General features: G+C 53.3%; 5 protein-coding genes across 31 annotated transcripts in view; 2 read left to right on the top strand and 3 right to left on the bottom strand.

The window, feature by feature from the left end:
* Positions 1-4,478, top strand: part of EYA3 (EYA transcriptional coactivator and phosphatase 3) — a 44,544-nt gene extending 40,066 nt beyond the window's left edge. For 23 of the 24 annotated variants that reach the window (XM_046903537.1, XM_046903532.1, XM_046903526.1 and 20 more), the window contains 3 exons: positions 347-468; positions 740-840; positions 1,666-4,478. In XM_046903537.1, coding sequence (XP_046759493.1) covers positions 347-468; positions 740-840; positions 1,666-1,746 — 304 coding nt within the window. In that variant the 3' untranslated portion in view covers positions 1,747-4,478. 24 annotated transcript variants of the gene reach the window in all.
* Positions 4,479-4,994: 516 nt separating this feature from the next.
* XKR8 (XK related 8) lies at positions 4,995-7,014 on the bottom strand. The gene is made up of 3 exons (NM_001044693.2): positions 6,718-7,014; positions 6,390-6,583; positions 4,995-5,985 (listed from the first exon to the last, which is right to left on the bottom strand). Exons 1-3 carry the CDS (start codon positions 7,008-7,010, stop codon positions 5,228-5,230), a joined length of 1,245 nt encoding a protein of 414 aa, NP_001038158.2. The 5' UTR covers positions 7,011-7,014; the 3' UTR covers positions 4,995-5,227.
* A 132-nt stretch (positions 7,015-7,146) lies between these two features.
* Positions 7,147-12,964, bottom strand: SMPDL3B (sphingomyelin phosphodiesterase acid like 3B). Of its 4 annotated transcripts, none has more exons than XM_040651741.2 (8): positions 12,658-12,964; positions 11,671-11,768; positions 10,951-11,094; positions 10,194-10,366; positions 9,851-10,031; positions 9,167-9,300; positions 7,650-8,551; positions 7,147-7,565 (listed from the first exon to the last, which is right to left on the bottom strand). In XM_040651741.2, exons 1-7 carry the CDS (start codon positions 12,933-12,935, stop codon positions 8,180-8,182), a joined length of 1,380 nt encoding a protein of 459 aa, XP_040507675.1. In that variant the 5' UTR covers positions 12,936-12,964; the 3' UTR covers positions 7,147-7,565; positions 7,650-8,179. The 4 variants fall into 4 exon arrangements, with proteins under 4 accessions (XP_040507675.1, XP_040507674.1, NP_001239209.2 ...); XM_040651740.2 differs by having other exon boundaries at positions 7,147-7,548; NM_001252280.2 differs by having other exon boundaries at positions 7,147-8,551.
* A 192-nt stretch (positions 12,965-13,156) lies between these two features.
* Positions 13,157-16,978, top strand: RPA2 (replication protein A2). Its single transcript, NM_001030892.2, has 9 exons — positions 13,157-13,232; positions 13,316-13,410; positions 13,537-13,638; positions 13,724-13,837; positions 14,680-14,754; positions 15,134-15,247; positions 15,560-15,667; positions 15,847-15,941; positions 16,360-16,978. The coding sequence occupies exons 1-9, from the start codon at positions 13,217-13,219 to the stop codon at positions 16,442-16,444; spliced, it is 804 nt and encodes a 267-aa protein (NP_001026063.2). The 5' UTR covers positions 13,157-13,216; the 3' UTR covers positions 16,445-16,978.
* A 1,490-nt stretch (positions 16,979-18,468) lies between these two features.
* THEMIS2 (thymocyte selection associated family member 2) lies at positions 18,469-22,849 on the bottom strand. The gene is made up of 5 exons (XM_417712.7): positions 22,671-22,849; positions 21,346-21,486; positions 21,029-21,229; positions 19,661-20,860; positions 18,469-19,121 (listed from the first exon to the last, which is right to left on the bottom strand). Exons 1-5 carry the CDS (start codon positions 22,762-22,764, stop codon positions 19,027-19,029), a joined length of 1,731 nt encoding a protein of 576 aa, XP_417712.3. The 5' UTR covers positions 22,765-22,849; the 3' UTR covers positions 18,469-19,026.

The raw sequence follows: 22,849 nt of genomic DNA, 5'->3' as shown, positions 1-22,849 counted from the left end.
ATTCTTCTCACTTAGTGCAGTTGCAGTAGTGCCAACATGTAATTCTGCTGCTGCTTGTCACGGAAACTTCACTGCTGAGCACCCTGTGAGACCTTCCTGTGACAACATCCTTTGTTAGGAAGGTCCATTTAGTAAGACTGTGCTCACAAAATTGCATTCCTGCAGAAGAATATCTGTTTAAAATAGATAAACAAACAAACAGAGTCAAAATCTGAGCCTCAGAGAGGCTGGGCAGCAAAGTTGATGGCACCTTTGGAAAGCTGAGCAAACTGCCCGGGGTGACCTTCAGCACTACAGGCTGCTGATATACTTTTAAAAGTGCTTTCTTTATTGTTCTTTCTTTCAGAAAAAACTGTGTGAACATCCTGATCACAACCACCCAACTGGTGCCAGCTCTTGCCAAAGTTCTCCTGTATGGATTGGGCGAGGTGTTTCCCATTGAAAATATTTATAGTGCAACAAAAATAGGTAAGGGGCTGTGCTGGATACCTGGCATTCAGGTGTTTTTTGTGAATTAGCTGGGATTTTAACACAGGAAACACAGTTTCTACAGCCGAGCAGCACTTGTGACTGAGGAGATGCAGATGATTGCTAATAGTGATGGCTTCAGGTCTTAGAAACCAAACTGGGCATTCTCCCCATCCCAGTAAGACAAGAATGTATTTTTGTTTTGGGACAACAGGGCTTGTTCAGGCTGTTTCTGCCCGAAGCTCATTACAGTGGGATTGTGTTTTGGCAGGCAAAGAGAGCTGTTTTGAGAGGATTGTGTCACGATTTGGAAAGAAGGTCACCTATGTGGTAATTGGAGATGGGCGTGATGAAGAGGTTGCAGCTAAGCAGGTGGGTTTCTGTGGATATGGGGCAGTGGGTTGATCAGAGGGAAGCTACAACAGCAGTCTATACTGCAGGGACTCTTTTTCCAGGGCTTGCTTCTTCAGGCCAGGGTCAGTGAGTGGAACACTTGGCCTTTAATGCAAGATCTGTCAGTATTTTAACACAGGAGTTATCTGGCTCTCTGGTTTAAATTTTGTTTTTCTCTTGTTTAGGATTGCGGTTCGGGTGCATTTGCAATCTGTTAATGTAACACTGTCCCTGTAACACAGTACTGTGGTGTAGCAGGCCTTGATCATAGCATGGATAAAGCAATTTCTCAGAAGCACTGAGGGAGTCAGCACTTGTTGTCAGCAGTCAGGTCACTACACAGCATCTACCGTTAGGTCTGAATTGCAGATAAGGAGGAACTACCAGTTTGATTTGGGCAGGCTATCCACTTGAAATGAAAGGTGGTGAAGTGCACACATTGCTGTCAGGACAGCATCTCTCAGGCTTCACACTGTGCCACGTGTCAGAGCTGTTGTCCACATGGATTCCTTCGCAGTCGTGGAAAGGCTTTGCTCTGTGAAGCAGCACCTCGCAGCCCAGCTTGGAGGCTTCCATCGTGACTGTGTGAAGTAGCTGACAGTCAGTGGCTGTCACAGAGAGGTGTGCACATAAGATAACCTTCAGATACTGCTGTGCTCGGTGGCTGAGATCCTTTCTGAATGTGCTGCGCTCTGTCAGTGCTGTCACAAATGCTGTACTGCGTAACTCTGCAGGTGTACCTTGACTGCTTCCACCCAGCGGTAAAATCACCCCAATAAAACTGACCTTATCTTCTCGTTACAGCACAACATGCCTTTCTGGAGGATCACAAACCATGCAGACCTTGTGTCCCTTCACCAAGCCCTCGAATTAGACTTCCTGTAAGAAGCTGGAGCAAAGGCATGACTGCAGCTCCTGCAAGCCCTCTCCATCACTGAGTGGGGGCAAAGATCTCATACAGCTGGGGACTCAATTTTCAGCTTGATGAAGACAGCATACCTAATGCAAATTGTACAGTAGACACCAGGTCATTTCCTCAGGAGCACAGACCCGGCCAAGTCCAAAGGTGTCCATTGAGAAGCACTAGACTCAGCAGAGCTAGAGCTTGACTGGCAAAGAGACTTACGGAATCCAGCTGAATTCTTCTGGCAGGTAGTCTCCAGAGGGAGGGGGTAACACAGCTGAGAAGGCTCTTACAGATACTTCTGCTTTTCTATTCAGTTTAGTTATAGAACCCAAGTAAACAGAAAACCTTATTTTTATAGAAAAATACTGATGGCAGAGCTGAACCTCCCTTGTTTTGCAAAGCCAAAAAGAGCTATTGTTTGGTTGTTTTTTTTTTTCCATGGGAAATATTAATGAAAATATCAAAAATACCTCTACTGCTGTGAAAATGTGTCCTCTCTCCTTCTCTGGGTGTTCAAAAGCAGTTAATTTATTATGATATCCTTACATTATTTCTTCAACGTGGGATTTATCCCATTCTGGGATAAGTGGTTCCTTGTAGAGGGAGGTGTTGCTGTTGGTTGTTCCTATTGGCTTCTAGGCAGTGTGTGTGCAATGCATGTGACTGAGCCCTGTTAATGAGCAGGGGATCATTAGATTCCAGCTGTCCATGACTCAGACCACAGATGCCACAGATTTTTCCTGGATGGAAAACTGAAACTGCCCATGAACCTTAGAGACAGCGCAACACTATTGGACAGAGTGCTGAGATCTGAACAGAGTCATCATTTGGACTAGAAGTAATTTGAGAGAGAACTAAATTCTCACGAATGTTACAAAGAAGGATATGGTCACTGATCTTTGCCTCTGCTTTTCTGACTCCATTGGTGAGAATATGTTCCCTTTGGTAGAATCAGATTCAATTCTTGTATTCTTTGCATTAGCCTAACCACATAGTTAGAAACAAAATAAAGTCCTTGACAGGAGGTACTTAATTCTGTAACACACTGTGACTTGCCAGCCTGGAGCACGCTGGCCTGGAAGTGATGGATACACTGATTTATTTTATTTTATTTTATTCTTTTGCTCCCATCTCAGAAAATAAGTCTGGAGTCAGTGAGCTGCAGCACTGCTAGCCAGAAAGGCAACTGGAGGCTGGGGGCTGCTTTTGTGCCAGGTCGGGCTGTGGGCAGTGCTGTCTGCCACCCACCTGTGCCCTCTGATGGCACCAAACCAGCAGATGCCTGAGGTTTCTGTACAGAGGATGGATGTCTGCTTTGCTGCTGAGCCAAACACCGCAGCTGCACCCAAACCCTTCCAGGCTGTGTTTTTAGCCCAGCATCACTCATCTGTGTCTGCTGGGGACCAGTCTCAAGGGCGCAGTGTCACTTAGGAAGGATGCTGACTGCTCAGATTGTGCCCACAGGAGCATGCATTCCTTTCATGGCATTAATTACTGAGGAATCATTTCCATCAGTGCTGGGGGAGTGCTGGGGTGGCTCAGCACATGCGTGGATGTGTCCTATAAGGGACTGCTGTGAAGTGTGTCCCTGTGCTCTGCTCACCACTGCTGGGGCTGCTGAAAGTACATGGCTTGGATCCTGGTCTCTGTTTCAGCTCTGGTTTTGGCTGTAAAGATAAATACAAATCAGAGGAGTTTGCCTTTCTCTGAGATGGCCCCAGGCGTGGGAGCCGTCTGCTTCTCCATCAGCTCAGCGCCAGATCCAGCCAAGTGCTTTGATCACAGGCGGACATTCCAGGGCTGTGTTATCTCCCCAGGAAGCCTCAGCCTCAGGAGTGCAGAGCAGGAGGGTAGAGATGGTGCAGGGCCGTAGTTTGTTGCTGGAGCCATAGAATGGTTGGGGCTGAAGGCACCTCAGAGCCCCCAGTCCCTGCTGCGGGCTGGTTGCCACTCCTCCATCAGCTGCCCAGGGCCTTATCCTGCCTGGCCCTCAGCACCTCCTATCCTTGGCAGGACTGCTGACCATCAGGCACACCCTGTGCTTTACTCCCAGCACAGCGTGTGGCCGCTGCCTCCTACAGCCCAGCGTGGGGGTCCAGGGCTGGCAGGCTGTGTTCTCTTGGCACAGAGCACGCTGCAGCCAGCAGGCCCTGCTTTGGTTGTTTACTTTAAAATGTTTTAAGGGAATTTTAAGATGGCAACAAACTTTTAGCTGAGTGTGGACCTGTTGCAGCCAGTGGCATTTCATACTGATATTTATACGATGTCTCCTTGAATGTATGTAAAGTACTTTTATAACAGGAGGTTGGTGGTACGTTTCTGTGTTTGTTTAATAAAGGCTGACCCGGCGATTTTATTTTTTTCCTCTGCTGGCTGCTTTTAAGCATTTTCCTGTCTCACACGGCAGAGGCAGCGCCTTTACCCGAGCATTGATTTGCTTATGTCCCTTTGCTGTTCCCAACCCGGCTGTAAGCTGAACTGCTGACAAATGCCAAATGGAAGCGGCCTCCTCCTGGCTCCCCACCGGGCTCCCACACCACCAACTGTGCAGGCCCTGCGGCTGCCCGTGTCCTGGGGGAGCTCACAGAGCCCCTTCTGTGCTCACATGGGAGCCCCGGAGCTGCCCGAGGCGCAGCCACTGCCGTGTGTGTTCTGTGTAATGGGAACTGTCCTATGAACTGGAAAAAAATAAAGTCTTCTATTTTCTATAGTCACCGTTTCTGCCTGTTGTCCACCAGCCCCATGGTCCCTCCCCAGCCTCCACTGTGGCCGTGCTGGCTCGGAGCAGTGCTGCAGGGCTCATTGTCATCATCTGAGCTCTGAGCCTGCTGTGGTGGCCGGGGACAAGGCACCTTTTGGGTACTGAGGCACACAGCTGCTGCCCCCTCAGCCCCAGAGCCGCTGATGTGCAGCATTATGGGCTCAGGCCCTGCTCAGAGCCACGGGGGATCCCCGCTGGGGAAGTCACCCTGCAGTGCCTGGGGCTGCTGATGGTGTTCAGCTCAGTGCTGCCTCCTCGCCAGGACCCCCACAGTCCCACCCCTCCCTGCCCCTCTCGGGGCGCTGGGCCACATCTCAGCACTGTGCAGCCTTCAGCCTTAACATCAAAACAGCAGAGGCAGAAAAGTCTGACTGCAAACAGCCACTGCCGAGCAGGGAGCGAGCCCTCTGCTGCCACGAGGGATGACCTCAGCAGTGGGCACCAGAAGCAGCACAGACAACCAGGTGCTTTTTTGTTTGTTTGTTTAGAAAAGGTGAACAATAAATAACAAGAACCAGCAGTGCACCCACACCGTGCAGGCCGAGCCCCGAGCCTTCCTGCCTGCATCCCTGCTGTGGCAACGAACCGCCAGAACTGCAGCCTGGGGCACACATAGGAAGCACCAAACAGAACCTCCCCAACAACTCAAACTGCTTGGATAAGGCACAACTCCATCCCAAGGAGTGCAGGACGCAGCCTCAGACAGCAGCTGCCCCATTCAGCAGGCGCGGCTCTGCCAGTGCAGACAGTGGGAAGTGGCTCCTCGCGAGGCACCGCAGCCGGGAGTTCACCAGGTCCGGCCCTGAAACGCTGCGGAGCTCAGAGGGCTCTGAGATGCTGCGGAACTCCACCACCCCATCGTGCCTTCCCTCAGCGTCCACCTCATCGCCGCCGCTCCGTGGCTGCGCTCGCACGTTGGGGTGCAGCCACCCGTAGTAGGTGACGCGCAGCAGCAGCCCCAGGAGGTAGCAGGGCAGCGCAGCGCACAGCACCGGGATGAGGTACGGGCGCTGCTCCTCAGGGGGATGGCCCCAGAGCCAGGCCAGGGTCAGCAGCGTGCTGTCCAGCAGGATGAAGCTGTGATAGATGATGCTGCGGTACAGAGTCCTCCCCGGGGCCACGTTGAACCAGCTGAAGTAGAGGATGACGGCCACCATGGCGCGGTAGAGCTGCTCGGGGCCCGGCGACTCCATGAAGTCGGTGCCCTGCAGGCTGACCCAGATGAACATCGCCAGCCACACCAGTGGGAAATGCACGGCCACACCGTAGGGCCACAGCAGGGCAAAGAGAGCGAGCGCCAGGATGCGGGGGCAGAGCAGGAAGAGGTTCCATAGGAAGTAGATGACGGAGGAGCCCCAGCCCATCTCGTACTTGTCCTGCAGGAAGGAGCGCAGCGACTGGTGGTAGTCCAGCAGGGACCACGTCACACACAGGAACGCCGTGCAGATCCCCATTCCTGCAAACAGAACAGCAGCCATGGAGAAGGCAGACCAGGGGGGGCTGGTCCTGCTCCAAACACCCCCAACACCTCTGAAAGAAGCTCCCCACCAGCAAAGCAGCGGCTTTGGAAGCTCAGAGCATAACCACCTCCATTTCTCCCCCCCTCACTTCCCCGTTCCCGCCCTCCCCAAGCAGGAGCTGGTGCCGCTCCCAGGGGAGCCCCCGCTCTGACCAAGGACAGAGGTTCCCCCCAGCTTCAGTTGCCTCCAGGCCCAGCGCAGCCCATGGGGACCCACGGGGCCGGGTCCGCTCTCTCGCGCACAACGCGAAGAGGGACGGCTGTGGGAGGGCACCTCCAGCACAGTCAGCCCACCGCAGTCAGCCCAGCACAGCCCCGACCCCCCATCCCCGGCCCCGCACCCTGGGAAGGCTCAGCCTTGTTGGTGCGCAGGACGCTGTAGAGGAGCACCGCGAGCTGCGGGGCGTTCTCCAGGAAGGTCTCGAAGAGGCGCAGCATGCTGATGTCGTGGGTCAGGAACGCCATGTGGTCCCTCTCCTCCTCCGTCGCCTCCTCCCGGCACAGCCTCCATCCCAACCGCAGCGCTCGGAGGCACCTACCGGAGCACGGCGCGGTCAGCGGGGCGGCACCGGCGGACACAGCGCCGCGCCCGGGGCGGGGGATGCGCCGGAAGAGCGGGGCCGAGGCCGCAGCCCGGCGGGGGGACGCCGCGGTTCGGGAGGGCCGTACCTGTAGAGGAAGCCGAGCTGCAGGAGGTGCAGCGCGGCGAGCGGGCGGCGGGACAGCTCGGGCCGCAGCGTCGACGGATCGGAGCGGAACCAGAGCCAGCTGCAGGCCTGCCGGGCGGCGCTGCCCGCGGCCCACAGCCCCAACCCCAGCGCCGCACAGCCCGGCTGCCCCGCCCGCGCGTACCCCACCGCCACCCACACGTCCGCTCCCGCATCCCACACCGCCGCCGCCGCGCCCGCCGCCGCCAGCAGCCACTGCCACGGCCCGAAGCGCGCCGGGCCCCGCGCCGCCATCCCCGGGGCGCCCCGCCCCGCCCCGCAGCTCCGCTCCCCGCCCCGCTGTGGGATCCCCGCTCCCTTTGGCTGCCGCCGTTTCCCCGTTGAATGAAAAAAGCTCATCCGCGGCAGATCGGGCGCTGCTTCCGAGCGCTTCTTTTTTTTTTCCCCCATCATTTTTTTAATCATTCCCGTACGCAGCGGCTGATTTCCAGACGTGGTCCCAGCGCCCCTTCCCGCCCCTCCTGGGCTCCTCCTGAGCTGTACCGGAGACAAACAGCACCAACTCCTGCAAAGCCGCAGCTGTGCCTCCCCTGTCCGTGCTTCTCTCATACAACACATTGTTCCACCACTGCTTCTCTGGAGCTGCCTCCAAACAGCCGCTTACGGACAACGCAAGGATTGCTGCATTGTCCCATCCACACCTCCCCGAGGGCCCAACAGCGTCACTTTGTTTTGGTTCACGTGTGGCTCCTGCAGGAGCAGAGCAGAAGGCTGGCAAGGCACGGAGGGCTTCTTCACAGTGAAGGAGTCAAAGGCAGTTTGCAATGCACAGCTAAAGAAAACAAGCAGCTGTGAGTTAAAAGAATAGCAGAGGCATTTGGGCAGAAAGCCGTCTGTGCTCAGCATCTGAAAAGGTAAAATGAAGCTTCTTACCCTGCAGCCTCACTGTGGATGCTGACGCGTGGAAGTCATGGCCCAAACTCAGTTCCCACACTGCCAAAGGAAGCACCGACACCACCCGGCTCCGCTCACACACCAGAGGCAAAGCTGCTGCTGTGCAAGGCCACCAAAACGAGACCCTGCAGGTCACCCCTTGTGTTGTCTTCTCAGAAGAGAAGCGTGTGCCAACTCCTCAGAACACGTGGCAGCTCACAGCTCTCACATTAAGTACAGGTAAGTTACGACTTTGAGGGAGGCCCTCATCTCATCTGTGCAGCCTCAGAAGTTGCAGCAGAAGGAAGACGAATGCCCTGATGTGAGTCAGTCCGGCACAAAAAGGCTCTGCGACCACCCCTGATGCATCCAGCTTTTCTAGAAGCGCCCAAATCAACGTCATAGAGCTTTTGCTACAAAGCACTGATTATTTCTTGGTTTTCAAATAAGTTCCCAATTCCAAAAGCATTCACGACTGCCAATTCATGTGCATTGTGAAGCCATCCTCTCCTCATTCCTGCTCTCAGTCATTACAGCGTTTGCTGGGAACCACAGATCCCGAAGAGCAAAGAGAGTAATAAAAGACAAACACTGCCGATGGCAGAAGTAGAGCTGTTGGCTTTAAGGCACTCCTCATATCTGGTAAAATCAACTTCCCTGATGGCACAAACGTGGTCGGCTCGGCAGGTCTCCCCACACAGGGCGAGGTCGTATCTGACAGAGTTAAACTCGTAATACTGCTGCAGGTACTTTGCATCCTTGGATATCCTTTCCAACACCGTCTGCATGGAATGTGTGGAGCCATCAGGCACCTGAAAGGCGCTGGTTAGCCGGTACTCCTCCTCCCATGCTGGGGCCATCAGATTGGCACGAGTTAAGTTCAGGTAGTAAGTCACCACATCCTGCAGGGTGAGAGAAACGGAACCGAAGTCAAACCAAGAAAGGATCGGCCCCTGACTATAATGTTTGTTCAGGATGTGGGCCTGGATTTGCATCTTCCTGCCTAGGGAGGACTGCACTGCCTCCCAGCAGCTTTCTATCAGGACGTAAACCTGTGGATTAGTGATTTAGGTGAGAGCCTCCACACAGCAGCAGCAGCATCTAATTAAATCATTCAGCAATAAAAGGGAATCCAAATAAATTTCTGGAGAGTTCAGATTTTTTAGATGGGGTTCAACAAAGTCATCAGTACCCAAAAGGAAGCCCTGCGATCCACACTGCCTGCATGTGTGTATCAAAGGAGGCATGAAGAGCCAAACAAAGCTTGCCCTGCACTGGAATTCATCCCAGCAGGAGGCCTGGACCTGCTGCATATGATCAGCTTGCCTTCACTCACTGATGCTCTTAGTACATCCCTGTGCTAACTACCAGACTGTTAAGGTCACTCCCTGCAAGTCCTCTTGGGTCTGTAGTTGGGTCTTTTCTCTCTTGGGTCTTTAGTTCTGCCCATGTAAACCACACGGAGGAACAAAATACTCTTCTAGAACTGCAATGCAAAGCATGAAGGGATCCTCTACCTGCACCTGAAGGGTGTCTGCATCGTATTCAATCACTCGGATCCCAGGGTTGTTGGCTCCATTGTTCACTCCAGGCAATGTTGTTTTCCAGGGGGTCACTCCGGGGGCCAAAAACATGACATTGATTGGGGAACCTTAACAAAAAGGCAAAACCAACCATGAATGGCAGACTTCAGCTTCAGTGAGCACCTCATAAACAGATCACTGCAAACAGCCAGCTCTAATTCCAATAGTACACCTATAAAAATTATCACATTGACCAGCACAATTGAACATTGGACTGCATGAGTTGAACATTGAACAGTGGTGAATGTGCGTGCAAGAGAGCCATGCTCAAAGGCCACCCAGAGCACTACACAGAACCCCAGTGCAAAGATTTGTAATCATTCCCTTTTGCCTCAGCTCACGTCCAAAGCCCACCAGTACAGAGCAGGACCAGCAGCATGGAAAGGATGAAATGTGAGGGGAAACTGGAAGGAGGGCAGCAGCTATAGGCTGGGATCACTGCCATCACTGTGTTTTACTGACCAAAGTATTTTACAAGACATTTTAGAAAGTATGATAAGCCTCTTCTGGCTTTCTCAGTAGCATCCAGCTGGCAGTCACTGAAAATTCTCATTGCCAGTGATGTTCTGGGGGTTGGCAGAGATGCCATGCAAACATGAGGGCAGCCAGAACCACTACCTGTGTCGCTGTAAAACATGCGAAAGCTGTCTGTGTGATGGTGTCCAAAAAACTGGGCAGCAATCACTCTGTGGTGCTTCTGCACAATTTTCAAGTATCGTTCATTGAAATCCCTCCGGAACCACGGCTTGCCTCGTTTCTTCTCAAAGAAGCCAGGAGGGATGTGACCCACAATATAGACCTGCAAGAATAAGGAGCTGTACTGAACGCACTGCCCATGCTTTCCATAGAGCACTGGCTGGCAGTGACAGCACAGAGGGGAGATGAGGAGCAAGAAGAGCTTCCACAGTGGGAGAAAGCCCTCTACAAAGTTACTTATTTTTTTTAAGTCTTATTTTAATACCATTTCTTCTGCTTTAGAGGCATTGGTCAGTGTTTCCTCCAGCCACTGGAACTGCCCTCCGGGATCTTCCTCACCAGCTGTCTGGTTGTTCTGGTCATAGTACAGATTGGTATTGAGAACAATCATTCGCCCCCTGGTATCTGGGCTGGGCAGCTTCTCACTGTAGAAAGCTCCTGCAAAAGGCAAGCAGCAGGGAAAGAGCTGGAGGTGTGGTGCAGCTGATTGCTGGAACCCCAGATCCCTGTGTTCCCAGCTCTCTCCATGGCAATTGCCACAGCAGAGTCACTGCACAAGGTGACAGCAATGCTCTGAACAGACAAGGTTGGGGATTTGGTGTGACCCTTCACTGTGTACCTCCTGTCCTCCTTAGGCATCCCAGGGTGAAGGGAACGCTGACAGAGACAGCATGCAGGACCAGGAGCTGGGCAGTTGTAGAGAGCCATAGTGCTGGGCCTACAACTGCAGCCTTCCAGCCTTCTTAAAAGATTGTATTTTACTTTTTTTTCCACTGAAGCTTACCACTCTGCATCCTCTGCAGGGACACTTACCAGTAACTTGAAGAAAGCAGGAGAGACTAAAGCATAAAGAAATTTCTTTTCTCACATGCAGGAAAACACAGCAAATTAGCATTAAATTGGACCTTTCCTCTATAAATACTGCTGCTCTGAGCATAGAAGCATGGAAAACTATTTGTGGTACTCTCCTAACCACCCCCAGCTCTCCAGAGTGCTGCTAACACACACCAGCAGTGCCATACCTGCTCTGAACAGAGGAATAGAAGCTTCATTCAGCCAGGAACGCCACAGTTCTGCTGTTTGGCTGTAGATCCTGTTCTCCTTCCCTGGAAACTGATTCTTGGGGTGGAAGTCGTGATTACCCATTGCTGCATAGACTTTAGTATCTAAGAACAGAGAAAAGGCAGAAGGGAGATGTCCGTATTTGCTTCAGATTTCCTCATCATCAAAGCTCTCCAGTGACTCACAAAGAACAATGTGGCTCTACAGCTTTGTAAAGGTGTATCACCCACACTACAGCCACACTGACTGCAGATACAACACTGCAAAGACCCCTCACTGTGGATGCCATGGGGCTCCTCAGGGCAAGACACCTCAGAGACACAGCTTTACAGACCAATCAATGAGCTCTCACTGCCTGTAACACTCCTTTCCTCACTGCTGTGATGATACAGATTAAATAGAAAGGATTTTTGTAGGCTTTTCTGCCTAAATGAGTAATTGGAGAAACATTTATTTTTCTCTCTTCTGAGTGCATCAACCAGAAATAAGAACAGCACATCAGACACCTCAATTCAGGCACACCTCACACCATACAGCAGCTAAGAAGAGGACAAATAAGTCATATTGTCCACAGCCTTTCTGGGCCTTTCCCCTTCCCAATTCTGTCATTGTTCCATACAGATAAAGTCTTCCCATGAAAAGCTGTACTTCTCTCCCCTTCTCATTCCCTCACGTCCTACCTGGAAATACCTGTTTTATCAGAGAGGTCAGGTTTTCAATGATGTGCAGAACCTTTTCTTCTCCAAGCTGCTCATTGGGGACATGAGGAGTATCATCCCTGGGAAAGGCAGAAACAGCACAGATGTTGCTTGTGGCTGCAGGGCACATGCCCAAAGCAAGGCACAGAACGTCCACCTGAGCCCTCTGTTTTCTTTTTCCCCTCATAGAAGATAAAGTCAAAGGCTTTGGGGGGTAGGAATTGGCACTGTGTTCACTACTGGTTGAGGCACTGCAGGAGCATCAGGAAACTGCTCCAAGTGAAAAGCTGCTACTTTGACAAAACTATACACGAGCACAAGCAGCAGGCTTAACCCATTTCAGCACGTTTAATAGATGCTACAGCAGAGTGGGCATCGTGCAAGAGAGCATATTGCACCCTCAGGTCAAAACTGGATAAAGAGCAGCTAAGCAAAAGTTGCTTGCATTGAAGAGAACAGCAGGATGACCATTCCCTTGAAAAGGAACCAAATGAACACCTCTGCACACACTGTGGGGCCTCAATGGCTTTACTGCAGCGAAAGGCCCAGCGCTGAGCACTGCACTGAGGTGCGGCCCCAGCAGTGCCGGCACAGAGGGATGGACACCTCCTGCTCCTGCAGGCTGCACTGCTGCTGACACAGCCAGGATGCTGCGGGGCTCCTCGCCCCCCCGGGCACCCTGCAGGCTCACACCCAGCCAAGTGCCACCCGCACCCCACGTCCTTCTCCTCCGTGTTTCAGCAGTACCAACAGTGGGTCGCCTCCGCTGGTGCGGACGTTTGGGAGCACGGCACGCATCTTTTGTTCACCGCTGGCGGAAACACGCTGAGGAACAGCGCCTTTTAGCTGAGAATCGGCTCATTTAATACAGCGCTGCGGCCGATTCCGCGGAAATAAATGGGAGGCACAACTTTCGGAGCGGCTCAGCATTAGGGGAAGAGAACGAAAAGAGAGTCGCGAGGCCCTCACCCGGTCCAGAGCACGAAGTCGGGCCGCGGCAGCAGGCGGTGCATGGCGGACACGGCGGAGCTCAGCAGACCCCACGGCGCGTCGCACAGGTAGCTGCCCCACGGCCCCGCGTCCGGAACGGCCTCAGAGCTGCCCGACGGACAGCGCCGCCCGGCCGCCAGCGCCGCCTCGTAGCCGGGGTCCCAGTGCATGTCCGTGAGGTGCCAGAAGCGCCCCGCCAGGGCCGGCGGGCACAGCAGCAGAAGCAGCGCGGCCGCCCGCATAGCCGCCACCTGCATCCAACGCCTTCACCTGCCCGCCCCGCCCCATTACGTCAGCGCGGCCGGGCAACGCCAGCACCCAACACGGCGGCGTCGGCATCCCCGCCGCCGGAAGCTGTAAGAAAAAGGAGGATTGTGATTGGCTCTCGCCTCCGGAAACTGTTGGAAGAAGGAGAACTGTGATTGGTTTTCGCCTCCGGAAACTGTTGGAAGAAGGAGGACTGTGATTGGCTCCCGCTGCCGGGGCGCGGGACGCAGTGCTCGCGGACCGAGTGCTGCAGCAGCTGGGCTCTGTCGCCATGTGGGGCGGGCAAGGTGCGGGCCGGAGCGGGCGGCGCGGGGCGGTGGGCGTGTCGGGTGTGTCTCCATGTCTCACGGCTCTTCCTTTCCCTTCCCAGGTAACTTCGACGGCGGCTACGGCCCTGCGGGCGGCTACACGCAGTCCCCGGGAGGCTTCAGCTCTCCTACAGGCGCGCAGGCGGAGAAGAAGCAGGTAGGGCCAGGCTGGGCGGGGGAAGCGGGCGGCTGCGGCGCTGCCCTCAGCTGAGCCGAGCCGAGCCGAGCTGAGCTGAGCCTGTCGCTGACTGCGGCGCGTCCCCCTTCACCCCACCCCCTGCAGCGCAGCCGCTCGCAGAGCATCGTGCCCTGCACCGTGTCACAGCTGCTGGCGGCCGAGCAGGTGGATGAGGCCTTCCGCATCCATGACGTGGAGATCTCGCAGGTGGGCACCCCGCGTCCCCCGTCGGGGCGGCTCTGAGGGGCTGCGGCTGCCTCGTCCCGCCCCCTGACGGCCCTCCCCGCCGCAGGTCACCGTGGTGGGCATCGTAAGGCATGCAGAGAAGGCGCCCACCAACATCCTGTACAAGGTGGACGACATGACAGCGGCGCCCATGGACGTGCGGCAGTGGGTTGACACTGATGTAAGCAGTGCAACCGTTCTGAGGTGCTGCTATGGGGAGAGGCACTGCCAGGCTTAAAACAGTCAGTGTGAGAGCTGGGGCAGTGATGTGCCTGTGAGAGCCAGGCTGGGTATCCAGTAACAGCGATCAGTGGTTCTGTGGTTACATGATTTCATTCTGCTCTGTCATTCAGACATCAAATAACATAAATAATTTCTTGAAGTTTAGCTGCCGAATCTCAGTTGTTACTTAGAGGTGTGCACTCTGTTCTTTTGTGTGAGAAATATAAAACCAGAAGATGGAAGAGGTTTGTGTGTTGCCTGGTGTGTGATTTCTGTAGTGCTTCTGGTCTCCAGCAGGCTGTCCTGTGGATGGAGCTGCTGCTTACACACAGCCCGTGTTGCCAGTAAATGTGTCTGGAGGTGAACAGCTGCATTCAGCTGAACAACTCTGGAATTAATTAAAGAGATTCTCAGCTGGCTTATCTACAAGTTTGCCATAAGATTCTGTGGCTGCTTGCACCCCCCTAGCTGTGTTCAGTGATTGAATATCTGATGTGGGTGTGGTTTGTTGTTAAAGCTGCTTTGGGTTCTTTCCTCTTATTCTGTGAAAATCCCCCAGGAGTGAGCAGAGCAACAGTAGAGCATACAACTGGCATTGACTGCTGTCAAGCATGCAGTGCATTCAAATAAACATTTTTCATCTGTAGTTATATTTACCTAACTGCTCTTGCTGATTGCCTGAATGTGTGCTGTTTGTGTTTGCTCGAGATAAGAGTCCTTTCTTAAGTTATCTAGTATGATAATTGAGAAATGGAGAGATGAATCAGCAAAACCTTGCTTTCTCCTTTCCTTCTCTGTCAGGAGGCGGGTAGTGAGAATATCGTGGTACCCCCAGGAACTTACGTCAAAGTCGCTGGTCATCTTCGGTCTTTTCAGGTAAGATCATGTGTGACCCCTCAAGAAACAAGGCTGGAGCAGTGGCATGAAGGGTTGGTGATCTGGCAAAGTGCTGTAAGAATAACCCATGGCATATTGTATGATAAGAGTTGCCTCATACAGCATTATCTGAAGGATGACTGCTATGTGTTAAAGCAAAGTGCAATTACCAACTGGATAGAAAGAGAACTTGCCCTGTTTGCACTGTCCTGCATGATTCCATAGGAAAGCTTTTAAGTTCAAAAGCTTTGCTAATGAAAGGCAGACAAACTCCCCACCCACTACTGCTCCTGTTCCTAGCTAGAGTGTTTAAGTTTTATGTCAAGCATATTCCTGTTGCTACCCTGTTAATTGTATTTTTTTTTCTTTTCTCTGGAAGAATAAGAAAAGTTTGGTGGCATTCAAGATCATGCCTCTGGAAAACATGAATGAGTTCACCACACACATACTTGAGACTGTTAATGCACATATGATCCTCAGAAAAAATCTTACGGTATGCAGTTGAAGGTCACGGTTCCATCATAGCTGCTAGTGGGTATTACTGGTCATCTCCTAAAGAGAGGGACCTCTGGGTTCAGTGGGAGATTGTATGTAAGTTGTGGGTCTGGAAAGCCTGAAGGACTGCAGTGGGGGTGTGATGAGAGTCCTGAATTCCTTTGAGAGATGTTCTGTTGCAGCCAGTTTTACTTGATTTCTATTGGAAATCTGTCTTCAATTACTATACCTCTGAAAGAAGGCTGAGTCTTTCATGCCTTGGGTTTGCAGCAGCCTGTGCACCACACCTCTTTTACCCTTACAATTGCAGTTAGCATCAAGAGCACCTCAGTCATTTACCTCTGCTGGAATGAGTGACGTGGGGGGCTACGGTGGAGGCAGCCTGCCTGTGAATGGACTCACAGCACATCAGAGTCAGGTGGGTGCCAGCATCTTCTCCAGAAACACAGCTGTTGCAGTGGGTGCTGCTGCAGTGTGATGTAGGACCAAGAAAGAAAAGCTTAGTTATTCTTGGAAGACTAATGATTCTCCTTTGGCTTTGTTGTTGAACATTGGTAGAGCTTAGCTGTGTGCTGATGGTGGTTTATGTTCTTCCAGGTGCTGAACCTGATTAAAAACTGCCATTCTCCAGAAGGTATGAGTCTTCAGGAGCTGAAACTTCAGCTCCACAATGTCAGCATACCAACGATCAAGTAAGTGTGTAGAAATGAAGGATTTGCTTCAGGTCCACACAGTCCTTTCTGGAATCTGCTGAAAGCAGACAAAGAGGAAAGAAGTGGGCAAGGCCAGATCCTTACTTGTTTGAACAGTGTTTTGTGATTTGATATGTCCCCACAGGATGCAGTAGTCAACCTGAGTTTTTCAATTCTTCAGTGAAACAGCTTAGAATGAGCCATTGTCCATTGGAATGATAAAGCCTTGGAAAGACTTTTATGTATGTGTTGACTAATGGGGCAGCACTTGTTTAAGTGCTGATGAGATACAGTCTCTGGGTGCATCTTTTGGCAGATACCAGAAAGGAGCAGTGGGGACATCAGGCTGTAGGTGGGAAATGGTTGAGAGAAGGCCATTGATGTGAGCTAGGTACTAATTACCTTTTTTTCTTCAAAGGCAAGCAGTTGAATTCCTTAGCAGTGAGGGACACATCTACTCCACTGTGGATGATGATCACTATAAGTCTACGGATGCTGATTGAAGTTCTTTCCACCTGGATTTGCTTCTAACCAAGTGCTTGTTGGTCTCAAGTTAACCTGCTGAGCTTTGCAACTTGGAAGGTGATCTTTGCTTTCTAATCTGTGCAAGTCCCAGTTATTCTGTGAGTCCCTGCACCTTGGAATTCAAGAACAAGCAGAGCATTTGAGAGGACTCTGGTAACTGGACTTGATTAATATGCCATGACCATGTGATGGAAGTGTAAAGAGATATGGGAAAAGCAAACTTCTCAAAGCTTTGGGTCCTACAGTTTGTTTTTGTCTGTTAGAACAACTGTGTTAGAAAGAACCCCTTTCACATCCTGTGTGCAGATTCTTTTGTTGTTTCTTCTAACGCTTCCATTCCATTTCATTCACAAGAGGGGTAGCCAAGAGAAATGTTCTACTAATGTACAGTAATCATGACTAGATTTGTAATTAGTTTGTGCATTTAAATCTATATTTGTACTACGAAGTAGTCTTGGTACTATGGCTTTTGAATATTGTTTTCAATAAAACTTAAACTAGGGTGATCTTCAGCTTCTGTGGCTCTGGAGGCTTTTGTTCTTCCCTAAGGAGGAAAAACATTTGTCACTAAAGCTCAGATGTGTGGGTACAAACAGCCAATGCTTTCACAGGATTTAGTTGTCTGTACTTACTATTTTCTTAAGCTTTTGAAGTGAATTGCTTTAAGGGGTCAAACTGCTATGAACAAACATCTGGACATGAGAACATGAAGAATTCTACTGAAAGAAGCTGCAAGTTGTATCAGTGATCCATCTGGAGCCACGGTCAGTGCTGCCAACAGGAAAAAGGCAAAGTTAGGAAAGAGCATTGTGGATATTGGTGATGCAGCAGTGAGGAGATAACGAGTTTGCATCTCCTCTTTGTCTGTGTGGCGCTGCTTTGCTCAGGGAGGCAGCGTGCTAAAGACGACTCCTACAACTTAACTGTTCTCTCTTAATTTCCTGTAGTAGAAAATGCAGAACTGAAAGCTGCCCCCTGGGGATTGTCCTGCAGCAGTTGGTGGGAGTGTTTGCGTAATTCAAAAATAGTCAGAAGCATTTAATGACCCTTTAAGGCTGTTCTCCCAAGAGTGAGTGTGGTTTCTGTGGCAAGCGTGTTTAGCATTGCTAAAAGGCAGGATGTAGGATTGTTCAAGCTGACTGCTGGTAAACTGAAAGGCACTTGCTGTCAGATGGGAGCCTTGTTTCCTGTGCTGTGCTGACCTGCTCTTTGAGAGCTGCTTCCTATTTTCTCCCTCCTACTGGAGGAATCTTGTGCTCCCTGCTTATCAGCTGGGCGAGTCTGGCTTTCCACAAGAGCTGCAAACCATGGGTTTCAGTGCAGATTTTTATCTTATCTGAGAGAAGTGAAGTAACCTAGCTTTGGAAAAGTAGCTCTTCCCACAGTGCACATGTGTGAGACTGGCTTCCCAACCAAGTGCCTCTGTTGCTGTTGATAATGCTCTAACAAGCTCTGTGTTGTTCTGCTGAAGTTCAGGCAGTGGCATGGCTGTAGCCCTTGGTGTCCTTGGCTAAATTGTAGTATGGATGTGTAACAGGTGAGCTTCTATGCTATGGGGTCTAGCAGACCTAGAAACCAACTGTGATTTTTTTTTTTCTTGAAGAGAGCGTGCATCATCCCTGATGATTTTTGGAAATGCAAATGAATGGAATTGCTTGCAGTATAGAGAGGAGCTGTAGGACTCCAGAAACACAATCTGACAAGAGAGGTAAAATGTCTTAAACTTGGGAAGGAGTTCAATTCTTTGACTACTCCACCTTTTGCTGTTTCTTTAAAGCATCCAAGAGCATCTGGCCATTCTGTGAGAGAACACTGACACAGTGTAAATCCCAGAGTAGAAATAGAGCAAGAGCAGGAAACCATCCCATGTCCCAGTGAGGGCTTGAGATCATCTCTGCAGCAGCTTTGTGAATCTGCCCTAGATTCCCAGGTGAGGAATGACACAACAAATCTGAACCCAAAGCTACACACTGGGAGAGGAAAAAAACCAACCAAACAACAGTTTGCTAATAAATGAAATGTGAAGTTTATTTTCCAGCTCTGATTTGTACCTGCTTCTAGTCTAAAGCAGCTGGGTCTGGAAATTGCCCCGTGTTGGTGCTCCTGGCAACTGGTGGTGCCTTCTCTGGTAGGGGTGGGATGTGTAGGGAAAGCCATCGGTGGCCTCTGGTAGATTCCAGCAAAGTGACCACAACAAAGGAATTTGTCTTAGAACTTTTCAGTTCGAAACGCTGATGAGCGTGGCACAACTGTAAGATCCAGCCAAGCTATGCTAAGGGTGTGTGTGTAATGTTAATGTAGAAGGATTGGGGTGAGATAAATGTCCCCGAGCCTTGGCTGGCATCTCAATGACATCTTGGTGGCTACTCAGTTCCCAGGATGGTTGCCCCACTGTATGCCACTCTGGTGCAACTGGAGAGGCCCATAGGCAACAGCTGAGGAGCTGCTTGCATTTGAGGAAAGTGGGCACGTGTTGAGGTTGTGCTGTGGATCCCCGAGGTTGTATTCGTGTACGTGTTTAAGAATAGTTGGAATCTGGACAGCTTCAGAAACCAGAGGATTAAAAAGGAAGAATAGCCTGCACTTTGCGAATCGTCTTCTGAATGTTGCCTTCAATGGTTTCATAATCGTGTTCATCATCACTTCTCTTCACATCTGGAAGAGAACAGCACAGACAGTGCGTGTAATTGGAGTGGGACCATGGCAGAAATCCTACAAGCGGGTGCCCCAGCCTGCTCCCCCCTCCTCCCTGGCCTGGTGATGTGCCCACAGGAGTGCTCACACCAGGACATGGCAGTAGGCCCAGTGAGCTGGGGCCAAAGGTCTGGAAGGAAGAAGGCTTCTTGCAGTGGGGTGGCAGCTGCTCTGCCCCAGCCATGGGCACTTCCAGTGCCATGGGTCCCCTGTGATCTGTGAGGCAGGAGCGTTTCCCGTTTGATGGCAGATGGAGGTGAAGTGCTTGTCTGCCATGTTCATCTCCTCACGGGAGGAGCCCAGGCCTTGTTTCCCTTCATGCTGTGGTCCACGTCTGGGACAAGGCAATGGAGCAGCCACCCTGGGGACAACCTGGTGCCTGGGTGCAAGTCCCCCAGCAGTGCATCCCTGCCCCACATCCAAGTGGGAACAGCTGCAGGTACATCAGTGCCCTCAGTAGCAAACATCCCCCACCCCCCCCGGGGTTTGCATCCCCTCACCTGTGTCTCCAGGAGCGTTGTGGAGCTGTGGGGCTGCCGGCCTGTGGGGGCACGGGCTGTACTTGTTGGGGATGCTCTGCTGGATGGGGAGGCTTTTCACCTTCGGGGGCAATGAAGGAGTCGGGTGGGTCTGGGGGCTGGCGGGGTGCTGGAGGGCCGAAGGGCAGCTTCCTCTGGGCTGTGCCTGGTTCTTCCGGCCCGTATGTTTCTGTGCCTTCCCACCGGCCGCCTTCGGCTTGGGGGGCCGCGGGGGTGGTGGGGCCGAACCGCCCGGCAGCTGCGCCAGCAGTTGGTAGTAGAAGGCCTCGGTCAGCTCCTCCACGTGGGAGCGGTGCGTGGATGGGCTCTGCGTGCCGACGGGCTCCCCGGTGAGGACGAGGGAGAGGTCCAACCACTGGGGCGGGATCTCAAAGCCCTCATCCGGCTCCTCGCAGAAGCTGCTGAGCAGGAAGGGCTGGGAGATGCGGGCCTCCAAGCGCAGGGAGGAGAAGGAGCCCAACACGTCCCGCTCCAGCGTCGGGTCCGTGGCCGCCACCCGCACATCGCACGGCAGCGTCAGCCGTTCCAGCAGCTCCTCCAGCCCGTACTTCTTGTTGTCGCACACCTCCTCCACGAAGCTGCCCCCCAGGTCCAGCGGCAGCAGGAGCTCCTCACCCTCCTCGTCATCTCCATCCTCCTCCTCGCTGCGGCGCCGGCACAGGATCCCGGTGCCGCCGGCGTTCTGCAGCAGCTGCTGGGCCTCCAGCCGGTCGCCCACGCTGAGCGGAGGCACATCGTCCCCGCGGCCCTCGCAGTCCTGCGTCACCACCACCTGCAGCCGCTGGCCTGGCTGCAGGCCGGCCGCCAGCTCCTGAACCCCGGCAAACTGCCGAGGCCGCCGGCGGAACCGGCCCTGGTAGGAGCTGGAGAGGAGGAAGCGGCGGGCGCTGCTGCGGGCCGAGGCCAAAACCCTCCAGGTGTGGGAGCAGCCGTGGATCTGCAGCCGCTGCCCCTTCTGCAGGCGGGAGGCCCAGGAGCTCTCGAAGATGGCGGCACCGTGGGGCCCCTCCAGGATCTCGGCCTGGGCCGGCAGCACCTCCTCCATCCCCAGCAGCTCGCTCAGCAGCAGCGGCTGGGCGAAGTGCACGTCTTGAGACTCCTCTGTCACGTCCTCCACATCCACCTCCAGCGTGGAGGGGATCCTCACCTGGTCCCTGCGCACTGCGGGAGCAGAGCTGCCCTGATTCTGTGCTCACCCCACACTGTAGAGAAGCCCTTCCCGCTCCCCACCCCTCCCACAGCCTTCCACCTGCCTGTATCCCAGCGCCAAACCCTATCCCCTGCCACCTCCATCCCCAGCGCCCTTCCCAACCCCGCAGCTGGACTCACAGTGCATGGTGGCCTGCGCCTCATACACGGGGCTCAGCAGCAAGGCATGCGGGCTGATGCTGGGGCACAGCAGGGGTTGTGTCTGCCTGCTGCTCTGCCCCAGAGCCTGGTGCAGGGTCAGACCCTTCTGCCTGCTGCCCTGCAGGGAGGGTCCCTGCGGCGTAGGACATGGCGATGTGGCTGGGGAGGGCTGGAAAAGACCTGTGGGATGGCAAAGCTGAGCCCCCTGCGGCCACAAAGGGCTGCCGGGGAGGAGGGGCCCATGGGGAGAAGTGGAGCGTGGTGGTGGTGGGCCAGATCAGAACAGCCCTGCTCACCCTTAAACGTCGGTGGCAGCTCTGTCTTCTGCCCCGTCTGCACATCCTCACAGATAACCTTCTGCAGTGTGACAGCCGTGACTTTCAGCAGGTCACCGGTTGACAGGCAGCACTCGTTGCCAGAGATCTCATATACGGACCCTGCGGGGCGAGGAGGGACCTGTCACAAGCTTGGCATCAACTGGATCTGCAGCCTGCACTGCCCCTGCACCTCCCGTTCATGGGCTGGGGGGGGAGGTGTGCCGGCTCCACTGCTCCACTGCTCCACTGCTCCACTGCTCCCAGCAGAGCACGGGGATGGGGAGCTCTCAGCCTGCAGTGTAGGAACCCCAGGAGTGGCACAGGAAGCCGCCAGCACTGAGCCTCCCCACAACTGTTTGCAGGCTGGTCGGAAATGGGGTTATTTCTGCCCAGTTGACTCATTCTGAGCTCAGATGCTTTGATTAGCAGTGGGTAGAGATTGTTACTGCTCACAAAAGACCACACAATGCTGCTGCTGCCGCTGACCTGCGTGAGTGGAGCTGGGCAGGGCACCCTGGGGGCTGAGTATGGTGGAGCTCAGCACAGCTGTGTGGGGTGGGCAGCCAGCATCGCTTGGGCTGCACCCGTGAGTGCTGACATGGTGAGAAGGTTCTCAGTTATCTCAGTTATCACCCGAACTGCTTCTCCTTCTCTTTACATGTCGGCGTTACATCAAGAAGTGCTACAGATCCCAGAGGCCAAGGCAGTAAATGCCACACCGGTGATGCCACAGCGGGCAGGAACCCGGGGTGCATTCCCAGCGTTTTTGAGAGGCTCAGAAATGTTGCAAAAGCATCTGCTTATTTCTGGCTCCATTTCACCCACAACACTGCTATCAGCTGCAGCAGTATCAGGACTTCACCTTTACCTGAGGCGTCTCTGTGGTCATGGCCCAGGGGGAAGCAGAGAGTTCAGATCAGACTGAGGCTGCTCTCTTGCTTCACTCCTTGCACCAGGGCCAGCAGCAATGCTACCCCACCTCCCTCCAGCCACCGAGCCACCATTCCTGCCAGAGCCACCACCCACAGGGGAGCCACTGCCTGGGTGAGAGCTCAGGTGGCCTTTGATGCTCCATCACCTTCCTGGCAGCATTCAGCTGAATGGGTGCTGGCTGTAAAGGAGAAAGGTTTGCCTCAGGCACAAGCACCCGGCAGCAGCACGAAGACGTGTGCCATCCCTGGGCATCTGCTGGTAAGGAATCAGGCATCTTCAAGGCAGGAGGGGAGAGCCCAGGCTGCAGTGATATTGAGAGGGGGGTTGGGGAGGTGGCAGAGCCTTGGAGGATGTGGGCACCCGGTACTCACCTTGGAAGTAGACACCAGAGCATATCCTGAGGATGCGGGGAAGGGTGGCGGGGTCCAGGGAGCAGATGTATTCCTGGAAGGAGAGGGGTTCCATGCCTGCACTGCTGGGTGCTGTGGGGCACTCTGCAGGGAGTGAATGATGTAGGAAACAGCTCTGGGCTCTGCTTTGACTTTTGCAT

This window comes from Gallus gallus, chromosome 23 (assembly GCF_016699485.2).
Source record: "Gallus gallus isolate bGalGal1 chromosome 23, bGalGal1.mat.broiler.GRCg7b, whole genome shotgun sequence".
In the NCBI taxonomy this organism is placed as follows: Eukaryota; Metazoa; Chordata; class Aves; order Galliformes; family Phasianidae; genus Gallus; species Gallus gallus.
This window is presented reverse-complemented; position numbering and strand designations above follow the sequence as displayed.